The 16028-nt window shown below is 35.9% G+C and overlaps 1 protein-coding gene across 1 annotated transcript in view; it reads right to left on the reverse strand.

Annotated features, from left to right (window-relative positions):
* LOC142339890 (uncharacterized) overlaps nt 1-13280 on the reverse strand; it is a 34085-nt gene extending 20805 nt beyond the window's left edge. Inside the window, exons 1-2 of the mRNA XM_075390218.1 lie at nt 12646-13280; nt 6869-7003 (exon numbers count right to left, since the gene is read on the reverse strand). Coding sequence (XP_075246333.1) covers nt 6869-7003; nt 12646-12904 — 394 coding nt within the window. The 5' untranslated portion in view covers nt 12905-13280. The remainder of the gene's footprint in view (nt 1-6868; nt 7004-12645) is intronic.
* Between the last annotated feature and the right edge of the window lie 2748 nt (nt 13281-16028).

Below are 16028 nucleotides of genomic sequence, written 5' to 3' on the forward strand. Positions count from 1 at the left end.
TTGCCGCAATGGGAATAAAAATGTCGTGATAAAATTGTTGATCAATTTTAGTTATTTTAATTCATTTCATTCTGCTCATTTTCTTAATTCAAATTAGTTGTCTCTCTCTCTTAAACTAGATTTTGCTCCGCCAAAGCAATAAAGTGTATCAAACAAATTTGAGTCCTATTTCGCTAAGCGAAATACCAGTTTAATAATAGGACTAGATTCCGCTCCGCCAAATCTACGCATATTCTGTATTCAGAAAATTGAATCGTTCAGCTACACAACTAATAGTGAATTCGCCCCGCGAATTAACCAATTATTTTGAAATAGTAATTGAAAAATTTGACACCGCGAATCAACCCCGATTACAGATTGCGAATATCTATGACATGGCGCAGCCAGCACGTGAATCTAGAAAGACACCATTGTCGATAGAGCCATTTTGGGAACGCCCAACGTCGGACCCACCAATCAGATGGGAAAAATGGTGGATTCAAGTAAAGCTAGCGATTCTCGCGCGCGAGAATATCACACTGGACACTCTACTGCAACCGAAACCAACGATGGTACGATTACCAGCTGAAACAAAGTACGAGATGCCAATTGAAGATGCAACACATGACACGGAGAGAGACCGTCAGATACGAAACAGCCAATTGAAGTTGCAATGGGACTTAAAATGTCAAAAGATAACAGAAGCGGGAGTACTATGCGGGGAACGACCATGGCATCTTTGTGATAAAAAATGTGTGTCTCTTTTGAACCTTAGCATCGGTACAGAGGGAAAACGCTTACTAACACAAAAATTCTCTCATGACATTATTTATGACCTGACTACACTCAAACTTTGGGAGATGATGGAGATAGCCTTTATCCGCCCAAGAAATATCACCTTCGATCGGTATGTATTCTTCTCACGGAAGCAGAAAAAGGTTGAAACGGTAGAACAATTCTACAGCATTTTGAAAGAATTGGCGGAAAATTGCGATTTTGAAAATTGTGAGGAGGCGATCATCAGGGACCTTTTCATCACAAACATGTTGAACGCGAACTTCCCCGCGACACAGTTGACCCCGAAAGAGCACTTAGTATTGCAGTCAATATGGAAATGAGCCATCAGAATCAGCAAAGAATATCATCAAATAACGGTGCAACTGGCAATACGGTGAATGCAATACAAACATTCAATCGATTTCGGGGCGCGGGTGCACGTGGAAATCAATCAGGCAGAGCAGTAGCTAAACGTGCAGCAGTTGGTCAATGTAGAGGTCGTGGTCAAGCTTGGACAACAGCGCACCGCCAGGTTTGCCCCGCTATGGGTAAGAAATGCAATCATTGTGGTTTACTCAACCATTTCGCCAAGGTATGTCGGAAAAAATTTAATAATGCACGACATTCACGTCAAAGTATTCGTATTAACAATGTAGAAATTGCTGAAACTACAGATCAAAATACAAGTCGGGAAAATCAAAACATAATTTATATTATTTATAATGAACAATGTATTTCTGACTATGATTCCTCGGACGACAATTACGTTGCGACAGTAGAAAATTTTAGATCACCAACAATAGCGTTACAAAATATGACAATAACGATCGGCAACACAGATTGTCACTTGCTCCTCAATTCCGGTAGCGGTTGTACGATTATCCATATGTCGCTCGCCGGAGAAATATTGTATAACTGTGCGCAATCACAATGGTCGGAGAAAAAACCATTAGAATTAAAGTCTTTAGAATTAGATATTGTCGAAACTCCTGGCACTTTAAAAACGCCAGTTCGGTGTAATGATTGGAAAATTTAGAAAGCAAAAATCACGGTCGTAGCTGATGGTTTTCGACCAATTCTCGGACGAGATCTCTTCGATAAATTAGGCATAACAATATCACAAAAACCTTGCCCGAATACGGAAGTCAATAATATAGGACCACCGTGTGCAATTAAAAAATCGTTTGCAAAGGAATTTCCAGAATTAATGTCCCAAAAGGAAAATCAAAACATCACACGGTCAGCTCAAAATTCCACAAAAATTATTGAGCTATACATCAAAAAGGAAGAAAAGTGCCAATTCATCTCCAACCAAAAGTGAAAATCGAACTTGAAAAATTGCTAAACGATGGACATATTGAAAAACTCACTAATTGCTCTGATCAATTTTTTATTTCTCCAGTAGTCATTACGGTCAAAAGGATCATTCAATCAGAATAGCATTAGGTTCCAAAATCCTGAACAAAACTATTCACAAAAACAAGTATCAAATGCCGAATATAGACTCGTTAATTCAAACCATTTCTCAAACACTGTCAGCCGCGCCGCAAGAGACGGCTTATTTTATACACTGATACGGCCCGCCATTGCAACTTCAACCTCGTAAGCGGGGATATGACCGGCACATATCGTTTTAAAACCGGATATCAGGGCCTTACGGATATGCCGGCTGAATTTCAAAAAGCGATCGATTGTACTCTTGCAGGTCTGGATAATACTTTCTGTTTTTTGGACGATATATTAATAGTGAGCAGAGGAGGCATAGAAAAACATCTCGATTTAGTACGAAAATGTCTGATAAAGTTAAATCAAGAAAATCTCCGAATAAATCTTGCAAAATGTCATTTCGTAAAAGACAAAATCGAATGGCTCGGACATAATATTACAGAAACAGGTATAACACCATTATCAAATAAAACAGATGCAATCGGAAAATTATCAGCACCTTCCAAAACTCAGATTCTTATGGGCTCAATTCATCACTTAGGAAAATTCATTCCAAACTTGTTGCAATTATGTTACCCACTTCGACCTTGCTTAAAAAAAGTACAAAATTTCTTTGGACGGATGAACATGAAAAACAGTTCATATTAATTAAAGAGAAGATTGCTGAAACAACCGAAAATAAGCATTTCAACCTGGATTTAGAAACACGTATAAAATGCGACGCTTCACGTAAAGTTTTGGGGTGTGCATTAGAACAACAAATTCTAAATGGTTGGCATACTGTGCCTTTCGCATCGCGATTTTTGAATTCTGTGGAAGACAGATATAGCATTCATGAACTCGAACTGTTAGGTGTTGTCTGGTCCGTTGAAAATTTTAAATTTTATTTATATGGCAAACCATTTACCGTAATAACTGATCATAGGGCTCTTCTTTCAATCATGAGAGAGAATAGAGCTAATAAATCCTATAACAGTCGATGGAAACGTTGGGTAGATAGACTACTGCCATTTGATTTTACAGTTGATCATCTCCCTGGCTCCAAAATGGGATTAGTAGATTACATCTCTCGCGACCCGCAACAAAAAGCTGTTAATATATCTGCATATGACGAGCAATTTATAGTAGCAAAATTGGATGTGATTAAACCCAGTGCGAAACGCTTCTTATTAAATGTGGAAATTTACGTCGATTTCGCAGGACAAAATCCGCTTGCAAAACAAGCCTCAAATAATCCAAATTCCACAAACAAATTATGCAGTGAATTCGCACCGAGAAATCCAGAACATTTTTAATTACGGAAAGTGATAACTCAATTAACAAATTAACACCAAATAACTCAAATTCTAATATCCAAATCGAGACAGCTATCATTCTTCACTCTCTTTTTGCCTTAACTCGCCCTACCGATCAGTCGCTATCCAAATTGAACAATTTTCAACTAATTGCCCATAAATTTAAAAAAGTCTACAAGAGGTCAAAATCAAACTCAGATGAAGAAGAAACTTTGCTGCAAATCAAGCAATCGACCTTCTCCAAAGTGAGATTTGCGGACGAGGCAGGACCATCGACAGCCCCAGTGGTATCCGCAACGCCAGTGACCCCTAATACGGACACAACAACAGTAACGTCACCCTCAGTACACGACCTCTACTTGGACACCTTTAGCTTCGCCCTTTCGGAGATCTTTTCTAGCAAACTAATGGCCAGTCTCACCACCAACGATGTGATATTAAAGGAGATACGAGATTGCATCTTAACAGAAAACGAAGATCGTTGTAAACAGATATCACCGTACATACACTCAATCTGGAAAGACCTTCATGTCAAGAATGGATGTGTCTGCGTCGACGACAGGATAGCTCTCCCTCATGCAATCAAAGATGCCTACGTCGAAGCCATACATGCTACTCACCCTGGAACATGGGGGATGACAGATATGGCAACCCACGCATGGTGGCCGTACATGCACAGTACATGCCGTACATAGTCACAAAGACGGCAAAGTGCAATCCCTGTGTTAAAATTGGTAAAAATTTTAAGTCCATTAATCCTGCTAATGAATGAGCACCATTAAAGTTATGTAAAGTTCCAAATGAAGAAATTCAAATTGATTTTGGAGGACCAATTTATAATGAAAAAAATCAAGAGGTTTACTTTCTGGCATGTATAGATCGATTTTCAAAATTTCCAACAGCAGAAGTATTTGATAGAGCTAATGCAGATAATATTTTGAAATTCCTTCAAGAGTATGTTTTGCTACACGGAATACCCCGTTCAATTATACTAGGTCAAGCTCGATGACAAACGGGACAACAAATTAAAGCATTTTTTATTCAAAATAATATACAGTTAATTGAAGCGCCAATACACGATCACAGAGCAATTGATTTAGTTGAGAGGCTAATACAAACAATCAAGAATCGCCTAGCTTGTAATAAAATGGCGGCGCGAAATCAATTTAATGTGAAAGCATCAATAAATTCAATTATTTACCAACTACGAATATGCCGTCAAAAGACTATTAATATATCACCATTTGAAGCACATTTCGGTAGAAAGGCTAATACTCCATTAAGTAATATATCGACGACACCTGACTCAAGTAGTCTGACATATAAAAATTTTTTAAATAAATATTTGGATTTGGAGACAGTCAAATGGGAGGAGCTCATTTCCGAAGAAAACTGGGACAATGAAGAACGGAGTGACACAGAACTCAAATTGAACAGAGACAGATTGAGCAAGGACGCAGGAAAACGGAAAAATGAGGACCCAAACAACGAATCCAGAGTGATCCCTCATCCAGAAGTCGGACTGTCGGGTCCACGAAATGAAGCCTCCCTAGAAATTAAGATCGCCAAAAGAGACCAAGAGCAAAACGCTCCAAGAAAAGCCAGGACGGGCTATATGATGTGTTAGCACCCGGTTCTTCGGTGGTGAAAACAGATAAATTTACATCAGTGATAAAGGAGCCTGGTAAAAGAGATGTGAATATTCGTAATTCAGATTTGGCTAATTTTGGCACAAAGGCCGAACGCCAAACGGAATTACAAGTGTATGTATATCGACGACCGAAAACATTAACGGGAAAGATTACTGAAGATCTTATTAGTCATCATGCAAAAGAGTCCAGAAAGAAATTAGAAGGAGGCGGTCTCCTCGATACATTCAAATGTAACTCGAGCTCTTCGAGTACGAATGCCCACCAAACCAAAACAAACAGTTATAACAGCGCCCCCAAAGCCACCAGCAGAATTAACGAGTGATTTTTCGGTGCCAATGGGAATGCCGTCGTCGTCCATTGAAATCGCGGAGCCCCCTAGTAGACCAAAACGGAAAGCAGCTACCCAGGCTTCAGCGGAATTGAAACCGTCAAAAAGACAACGTACAACGCCTTTAGTAGCTGCGTCAGACGAATCAATTGCGTCTGTACAAAATTGTCCATCCACAGCTTCAAGTTCTAGTGCACCCTCGCGAAGCAAAAGGAGACAAATTATTGAGCAAACACAGATCCAAAACAGGTCCATCATTTCGGCTATAAAGATGGCCGCAGCTCAAAGTCAGCACAACGAAACAGACTTTACAGTTGCTCCTACCTCCCCTGCACAGTCTTACCCCACTCAGTACTATATTTCGCCTAACTACGAGGGACCAGAGGCCTCAATGACGGTCGGCGAGGCGGAAAAATTTTATGAGAGTGACAGTGATTAAAACTTGCCGAACGTTAAACTGTTTTAACTAAAACTTTCTGAAATGAAAGCATTATAGTAGTAATTGTTGTAACTAGTAAATAAGTTATTAATTTTATGATAAATAACTTCGGCATTTATTTTGTCAAGAGGGAAATGTGGTACAGTGGTACATTTCATTCTGGGGCTAATGATTTGGAATAGAAAATCAAGTTATGTAGTTAAATTTAATTTAGTTCATTTTCCTTCGCCATTTAATTTAGTCATAATTTGAGTTCTTGTTTGAAGATCAAATCTTAAGTTTTCACGTTTTACAATTTGTTTATATCCTGTGCCTGATAACTTTGTCTATTCATGTTGTCTCGTGATCTTGAGTTGCCGCAATTGGAATACAAATGTCGTGATCAAATTGTTGATCAATTTTAGTTATTTTAATTCATTTCATTCTGCTCATTTTCTTAATTCAAATTAGTTGTCTCTCTTTTAAACTAGATTTTGCTCCGCCAAAGCAATAAAGTGTATCAAACGATTTTGAGTCCTATTTCGCTAAGCGAAACACCAGTTTAATAATAGGACTAGATTCCGGTCCGCCAAATCTACGCATATTCTGTATTCAGAATATTGAATCGTTCAGCTAAACAACTAATAGTGAATTCGCCCCGCGAATTAACCAATTAATTTGAAATAGTAATTGAATAATTCGACACCGCGAATCAACCCCGATTACAGATTGCGAATCTGTATGACATACCTGCCAAAATTGTGAACAGATTATGGTAGGAATAAATCGACGGGCTAAAAAGAAAGATGCGCACCTTAATACGTATTGAGGAAAAGATTACATAATTCTTTGGCAAGGCTGCTGGGTACTATTGAATAGATAATGGACTGAACGGTGGCAGATTAACGGTGGGAAGGGAAGGGGGGTCGTTGAGCGAGAGGATCCAAATAGATATAGAGAAAAGTGTACGAACCGGGTGACCTGACATATAGACTGGCATTTCTGCTGTCAGAGGCAATGTCCAGAGAAGAATACTGACAAGTACAGTTGATGACAGAACTGTTATGAACTGTTGCCCTCTCTATTTTCAAATGCCTTGATATGCTTCCTAAAATCACACCGCTGTTTAGTGCCGAACAAAATGTATACACTATAGTACCAAAACGCAACGCACAGCAGAATTTTGTGCTCTGTAAACGTTATTTTTATTCCATTAGTTTAATTCGCGCTAACGCGTGAATAAAGGCGTCAAATTGTGTAGTTTTAAGCGAGTTTTTTTTCTCATTTTTTCCGCTTGCACAGAAAAGATGGCTGAGCTGCGTTGATCGATTTCTATTTCCTTCGCTGTTGCGATTCAAAATGCTTGCTTTTCATGGACAGAAAAAAGAAATAACAAAAAATCAAGATCTAGTACACAAGATGGATCCAAAAGATACCAAAAAACGATACCAAAAAGTAACAAGCGCAAGGTGTCTCCAGCGAAGAAAATGTGAGTTCTTTGAAGAAATGGTTCGAGTTTTTCGCAAAAATACAACAGATTCGAGTTCAGACAGTCAATCGTTTGTGTTTTGGGGTTAAAAACAATCAGATTTGCGAAAAACGTTTGTTAAATCTTCGAACAAGTCAGTTCAAACAGTTCTAGTTAGATTATTAAAATTTTCAAAACCGTATTTTTCAACAATATGATGCTCCGTTGCATAAATATAAAACTGTCCTCAATTTTTGTAAAAGAAAAAGAGCGGGAGGTACGGGAATAGTAAGCAAACATTCGTGGTCTGAAATTAATCGTAAAATGATGGGCTATTTCAAAGCAACAATTACAAAAACTGATTTTTGGGAGAAAACGGACTTTTGGAAGACAAAAAATAGGAATAATGACTCAGATGTCGTTTGTACAAACTTTTGTGAAATTGTACAAATTGTCTATTATTTATTGAAAAACGCAAAAACGCAGTGGCCCGTTGGTGGAGAACTGATTTAAGCTCAAAATGTATCATTTGATAATTGTGGCGCTTTTAAAACCCTTTAGATGTACTTATCGTTTGTACAATAGTGTACATTATTTTAAGTGCTTGTACATGCTCTTAAATTACAATGCTTATTTAATTACCCTGAACGGAATTTTCCGGGAAGTTGTTTTGGTCAGAAATAGAGTACGTTTTCAACCATGAATGAAAAATGATTCAAGCTAGCCTCTGGTTGAAGCCACTAAGAACTTCTGACGTTTATCGCGATCTGCGAAGCGGTTCAGGATATTAAGTCCAAATTCCAAAGTGACAGGATATTAAGTCACGTAACTTTGCTTAAAGACGCAAATTGAGAGTTTGAAATGGCTGAAAACTTCTGGCTGTATAGGAACTTTTGACATTTTAACTTCTGGCACTGCACACATTCGACATTTTGGGGATGGGGGTAAGAAAACAGTTCCCAAACAATGGCGGGTTCGAGAAAGAATACATTGCGTTTTGCAAGTTTATCGACTTCTCTCATAGACATGTTACCTCATATCGACGTCTCTCATAGAAGCCTTTTGGAGGGCCACAAATTTCAAGGAGTTTTTTTTCAGGGGAAATGTACAGCAAACTTGACTATACAAAAATCACGGAGAAAATCCGACATTCGTCGAGAACCCGACAAAAAAGAGTTCAATCGCAATTTCAGTTTTAATTAACTAAGTTTTTCCGAAAACCCGATTGCTTATATTTTTATGTATAAACAAATTTACCGTGTCAGCATCAAATTTACATAAGGCTGTTCTTGGCCCTCAACTTTTTTCGAAAGACGCCAAAAAACCTATACCTGCTTTAAGTATGTATTGCCAGCGTATATGGAAAAAAGTGACAAGGGAAACTAGTTCAAGTTTGCTTCAAAAATGGAAATAATTATCATTGTTACCCAAGATACAATTTTTTAGCGTTCGAGAAAAATACCGACAGCTATTTGTTTGTCACTATTATCTACTCTACCAAGACCTTCTTTCTTGTTCACAATAAAAGTATCTCAGTGCCACGATATTTAACATGTCAATTAGACAGATATGAAAAAAATTCATGAATTGTTTTGACAAAATTCTGGCATATTTTTCACGTATCGGCATTTAAGTAACTTTTTTTGCGACAAATAATTTTGACTTAAAGTGAGATGTGACAGGTCAATGTCACTGTCAACTTTTTTGCGACAAATACTTTTGACTCAAACTGAGATGTGATAGGTCAATGTCAAAATTTTGCGTTCTGCAGCTTAATGCAAGTTGAATGTTCTGCCTGAAATGATATTGGTTTGATATTCTTAAAATCATATTCTTAATAGCTTTTATCAATTTCAGTAATTAAACAATACAATTTTCCACCTTTTTCGTAGATTCTCAAAAAAACAGTTTGAGCGCGCTGTCCTGTTGGTTTTCGTGTAGAGCAAATATGTTCCCTTGGTGTCTGAAAAGTGAAGATTTTGTCATCCGTTACAAAAATAAAATTTAAACGAAATAAGGAGGCTCGCTAATGTGAGTTTGCACATAATAATCTGACCCCGCTCGAGCACATTCTTGAATTAATTAGCTACCAAATGAGGACGAGATAGAAAACTTTCAAAAACATACATATTGTTCAAAAATCCACCAATGCCATAAAAAAATGCCACGCAAGAGGGCCGACGAAACTTTTGGTTAATTGGACTACTAGAGATGACAATAAAAAAAATCAATAAACAAACATTGATTACGACTCAAAGTCTATAATAAAAAATAACCTCAAAATCAAACTCGCATAAGATAAAATTTAAAGTAAACAAATTGAACTATATTTCATAAGAAAAGTTATGGGACTTGATTGAAATCACTAAATATTAGCTTAAATCACTAAAATGTTCACTTAATTCTCCATAGGAATTATTGTTATTTGTTATTATCCAGTGTACATTAGGCGACTACAAAAAGAAGGACCGATACCGGCAAAAATGAAAGATTCATTTCAACTCTGCGCCAAAATATTAAGAAGGCCGTTCAAACAATAAGTTTGTCATCCAGTGTTAAAACATTTTATATGCTCAGTTTTTGGAAGCCAATGGGACCTACCGATAATGTTATAATAATGAAAAACAAAAAAACCTGAAAAATGTACAAAATATGAACATCAAACAATTTGTGAAATCTCCCATTAACAAATCCAAAAACCAAATGGTTGAAAGTGAAAGCATTATTAAGGTTGAATTGTTGCTGACTGGAAACAGCTTTTGAAATGTCTTTACAGAGAATTATCTACAAGTCGACAGAACAAATTGATTTAAAAAAGGTTATGCTCAAAATCCAGATATGTTTTTGAAAACAAAAATTTTCAAAAGTTGCAAAAAACAAAGTTTAAACGAGAAGAGTTTTACCATTTTCCAACATCTCGGGAAGTCAATTTTGCCAGTTATTAATGAGACTAAGTCACAAAACTCTAAAATAACAACAAACACAGACATAAGTCAAAGCTTCAGAAACGATTTTACGACACCACAGTGTTCAAGACACTATAATTATCAGAGGTTATCTGCATGAACTGTAAAAAATCACTCATCTCTCATCTGAATTTCAACTGGTTTTCCTAATAAATTGATTACATTGGATTGAGCAAAGGGGAAACTATTGAAAGAAACTTTTTTCTATAAAGTTAACTTGAAAGTCATTAAAACGAATAGGGTTAAATTGGAATTTTTAAATAAGTTTAAATATACGTCTTGGGGAAATAATTGAAATTTATTATTATCAGGAATATGTTGCACAGCAACGAGAAAAAAATAAACAAAGGTAAGAATAAAAAACTTCATCAAATTTTGAGAGAGAGCTGTGTCGCAGCCCATGAAGAATTAAACTTTCAACAAACACATTTATAGAACTCAGTTGCAGTTTTTTTAACGCTGTGGAATTTTACAACTTTTTATTGCTTCCATTGGACCTATCAATAGTGTGAAAATTCGATAAGGAAAAAAATGAACCTATAAAATTTGCAGTTTTGCTCAAAAATCATTTTTAAGAAAAAACTCATAGTATCAAAATCAAAAACCGTCAATTGAACATAAGTTGCTGCAGACGTTAATTTATAAATCAGGTGAATGGAGATTTGGCTTGTCATTGCTTAGACTACGACAAAATTTAAAAGAATTAAGATAAGACAAAGACAATTTTGAAGATACCGACTTTTTTTTTAATCAAAAATTTTCAAAGTCATAAGAGACATTAGATAACAACGTAAAGCATTGTAAAGGTTCACTAATACCTCCTAAAAAACCATGTGAATCTTTAATTGGGGCGACTAAGTCATTGGACTTCAAAAAATATTTAAAAAGAAAGCAAAACCTAAAAAGTCCAACAAACTTTACAAAAACAACTGGTCAAAGACATGCAACCCATGAGCTTAACTCTAAAACCATTTTATATTTTTGTTGGGACTCATTTTTAATAAGCATTTTTTTTCCCAAAATTAAGCCCTGATTTGATTATCTTGTGAGCCAGTAATTAACATAAAAAACTAAACATGCCGTAACTTTTCGATAAAACACTTTAAAAAAATCTATTTTTTTAATTGTAAGGATCCATGGTGTGGTTAAGATCAGCCGTGATATTGCTGCGCCTCAAGAAAAGAGCATAATTTTTTCAATTACTTAAAAAGTTGATCATTTTTTAAGCAAGAAATTTCAGTATATAAAAAATAAATAATGCAATTTGTGTGATTACCGGTTTTAAATTTGCGAAAAACTGGAAAAATTATAATTTCAAAACGCTCTTAAGGCTGGCGGGCTAAAACAAACTTTCTTTTTGAGCGTACGAAGAATATGATTGCAGTTTTTAGTTATCGACTTCCTGCAAATTTATAGAAAGTTGGCTAAAGAGGAATATGTGCTCCCATTTATGACAAAAGAGTCTGAACTTTGAAAACTTTAACAGAAATTTGCTCCAAAAAAGCTCTGGTCCAGCAATTCAACTACCCTCCTCCATCTGAAGATGAAACCAAGTTATTACCGCTAACAATTTTGACAAACTTATTTTGGCAAAATTGAAGAAAATCGGGATAAAAATTACGAAAAATGTGAACGAAAGCGTCGTAATCAGGCCGATTGCTCACAAATCTTGAAATCTCGGTAACACCATGTAAAAAAACGATTTAAAAAAAAATCTTCTGATTTCCATATTCTGCGTTCGACTGGCTTTTTAATGATACCACTCACAACTCTATAATGACTGTATCGATCGGCCAAATTACTGATCAAAAACCCGTTTGATTATATAGTCCCCCCCCACTAAAGTGGGTCAGAGCAGTAAGTATTTTCTAGAGCCTTTGACTTTCAAGGACAAAGTAATATGTTGATTATCTCCTTTTGAAGACAGGGAATGAATTCACACAATCAGAAAAGTCAAAGGTAGTAAAACAGTGAAAGAGCACAAAATTGACAGAAACAACTAGATTGGTTTCTTATATATTGGTTCAGATTTTTGAGGCTTTGCGTTTTTTGTTTTTCTGAAAAATGGTGGAATATTTTTTCTGTTTGGCCACGATGTAGAACAAATTAATTTTCAGTTCTTCAAATCGCACTATGAGCAGACCTACGTTGCAATACATATATAAAGATACCGATCTAGGATAATCATAAATTTATGGTTCCGATTTATGATAAATTGTTTGACATTCCACGGATTGGATCATTTGTATTCAAACAAACAACCGCCCCCTTATTTCCCCTTTCATTTATTCCAACCAGTCTCAAAAAGATTCGTACCATCTCCCTTCTTGCGGGGTTTTGGAATAATCCCAGCATTGCCGGGTCCTCCTCCTCCGCCTATATTTTCTATTTTATTGCCATTTATGAAGAACAACACATCCGGTGGATCGTCGGGGTCTGGATAATTGCAGGAACACCTAAACTCTGCATTCTCGTTGGCATCTATAATCAAATCTTTTGGTTCTTCTAGAATTTGACTGGAAACAAATTGCATAATCTCTGCTGAAATTACCAGAAGGAATAATGAAAATTTCATGATGTGAAAAGACTGTGAAATTGTTTTTTTAGAACTGATCGGCGATGAATTATTCAATTATCTGAGCTCGTAAGTACAAAAATTATACAATTATTAATCAATTAATATCAATACAAAAATTAATTACAATAAATATTCACTCAATAATCAATTAATGTTGATCTCAATAATTAAGAGAACAATTGATAATTTTTTCGAATAAGCTGCAACTATGAAAAATGTAATTTTGATGATGATTTTCTTTCACTTTTTAGGTGTTCGTAACTTTGGAAAGATCAATGATAATTATGAATGAACAATATAAATGACATTGAGTGATTTAACATTCAATCTTTGAGCTTGTCACAGTTTTGATACTCATGTGTGGTTTGTATTAGTTTTCGCCTCCATTTAGGGCAAATTGACGATTCAGTTTTGCTTTGTTAGAGATAACAAATACCACCACCACCACTACCACTCCACATAAACACAGCAGCAGAACCTGATTGAAGATAGACGGCCATTGTAATTCGACAATGAACAAGTTGAAGAGATAATTAGCAGCAACTTTATATCGAAAGTAATGTCTATAACGAATGGCTATAGACGTACGATCTTCTTTATAGCTGCAAAGTTTTATAAGCTACGAATTCTCTCTTCAGGATAATGTAATTTGTACGCAAACTGAAGACAATTTTTGTTTTGAGATAGGTTGTTCAATAACAATTTTTTCCTATATATATGAAATGCATCTTATGAAGAAAAAATTTCAGCAAAGTAGTTAGAAATTCAAATCTTTCTAAATTTTCAGTTAGTTGTACCAAATTCAAACTCCTGTTTTAATGGACAGTTGCGTTGACGATAACGTAATGTGCATAGTTGCAAGCAAGCCACACAATCTATGTTGTAGAGTTGATTCTTTTTAAAAAAATGAAAAAACTTTGGAGCAATATCTAGTTAACATTGTTTAGTTTAGATATCGAATCTGCGTAAATTGTAAAGGAGAGGTGAGTAAAATCAATTGAACGGCACAGAAAAGTTGGTTGGCGCTGAACAAGACTGATAAAGTCACCGAAACCTGCGAGTGGTACGTACCAATTAGAGATAGAAACATGCAGCTCTGTGTTTTTGCCAAAAAATTTGGCATTTTTTTGTAAACTGAAAATATGTCGTATTGCCGGAAACAGACCTTATTACACAAACCTAAAAAATAAACTTTTTTTTTGTTAAAAAGTTTTTTTATCGGTTCGCATGTTAGAAAACGTATTAGTATAGCAAGTTGAGAAGAAAAAATCTCTTATATAAGTCGTTAGTGTGACGAAAGCTGATTAGATTATAGGTTACATGGCAATATACCCAATGCCAAAATATTCAATATATCCAAATACCATTATGTTGCCAGTATTTTGTCACATTGGTTATGATGTCATTTGGACATAATCATCTGCTCATTGTAGGTCACATCGAAGCCACTTCTAAGGTCACAACTCTAGATTTCTTACTGGAACTCCTTCCTGTTCGCATCGGCTGAGCTAATTGGACGCTGGAAATTTAGGGCAAATGCCCAGACCAAAATCAAGTATGTCCAGACGGAAGATCAACGCACGCTCGGGGCATACGGTGTTCAAAATTACTTAAGAATGGAAACGTCGAAAATACATGCAGATTTGAATAAGAGTGAACGAAGGTCTAACTAAACAATAACTCGAAAATGCTAGCAGGTGCACTAAGCGCTGAAAATAATTATCTTTCGACTGGGTTAGTTTGGGCGAAGGGAATTTTTGCCAGGGGGCCCTGTAGAACCAGGGCCAATAGGTAACAGAAAATATCCTAATTGTATACATCGTATGATCGTATGTGTATAAAGGCCAGCAAAACCAACCATTCTTCCTGCCCATGGATGACTTCCATTTACACTAGAATATAATCCAGAAACACTAAGAAATAAAACTGCCTTCCCCCAAAAATGTTTTTTTTTGTCCTCAGGGATACCTTATTTTAATCATAATAAATTGCCATTACGACGCAGAGGTATACCCCAAAATTTCCGCCTTAGTAAAATTGGCTCGAAAATTAGATACATACAATGAACGAAATTAGGAGACATCCTTTGTATCTTACTTTTCGCAAAAGGGGTTGCGCCAATTTTGCGAAATAAAAGAACAATCGGAACGAAAAGTAGGTTACAATCTTGTAGCACGTTTCCGCTCAATTTAGGTATCTATTATTCGCGCGCATTTTGAGCATGCAATAAGCACTTTAATAAAGGTTTAATTGAAGCTTTCAAAGCATTAAAGTGCTTTAAATACGTGCAACTACAAAAACTGATTTTTTTCCGAAAAATCCCTCGCACATGTATATCAATGCTGGACTGGAAGATTTTAAAAAGTAGTAATAAATGGTACTAATATGTAGTAATAAGTAGTAAAAAAGTACTATGGGTAGTAATAAAGTAGTAATGAAGTACTGCTAGTAGTAATAATTTAGGCTTAATCAAATATGTAGTAATTAAGTTAAGGATTAATTGCGGATTGTATGCGAAGTCGAGCTACATTGCGTGCAAAAAATCGATACATAAATGGAGCAGATGTGTGATACAAGCCGTGCAAAAAATAGGTTATAAAGTTTGTACTTGTATTTCGCTGCTAGGATTAGGACACTTTTGGGAACACGGGTTGCTAATTTTTCTTCCATTTTGCCCGTTTCTGCTAAAGTAGCTATTTTCCGCAATATTGTTCCATTTTCAATGTATGAACACAGTAAAAACGAACACGAGATACATGCATCGGGCATATCTGCCCGTGACGATTTGGGTATACTTCTGCGTCGTAATGGCTGCAACCTGTAGAAATTTGTATGGAGTTTGGTTTCCGGTTGTAAAAAAAATACTGGATATTCCGACCAAAGGTAAGAGCAAAAGAAGTTACAAAGCGCAGAATTCTTTGCCTACATTTATTATAAGCAAATCTTATTCACTGCAGCAAATGTGTTTGTTTCAAAACTTCGCTGCATCTTTAAACCGAAAATGAGTTTGGGCGTAATAGTACATGCAAATGTACAAAATTCAGACAATAAGCGATAAAAGTGGAGGTGAAAGATGACGTAGTTCAGAAAAACAGTGAAAATCCATACAGTTTCTTAATCT

The sequence above is a fragment of the Convolutriloba macropyga genome, chromosome 5, assembly GCF_964194025.1.
Source record: "Convolutriloba macropyga chromosome 5, txConMacr16.3, whole genome shotgun sequence".
NCBI classification, from domain to species: Eukaryota; Metazoa; Xenacoelomorpha; order Acoela; family Convolutidae; genus Convolutriloba; species Convolutriloba macropyga.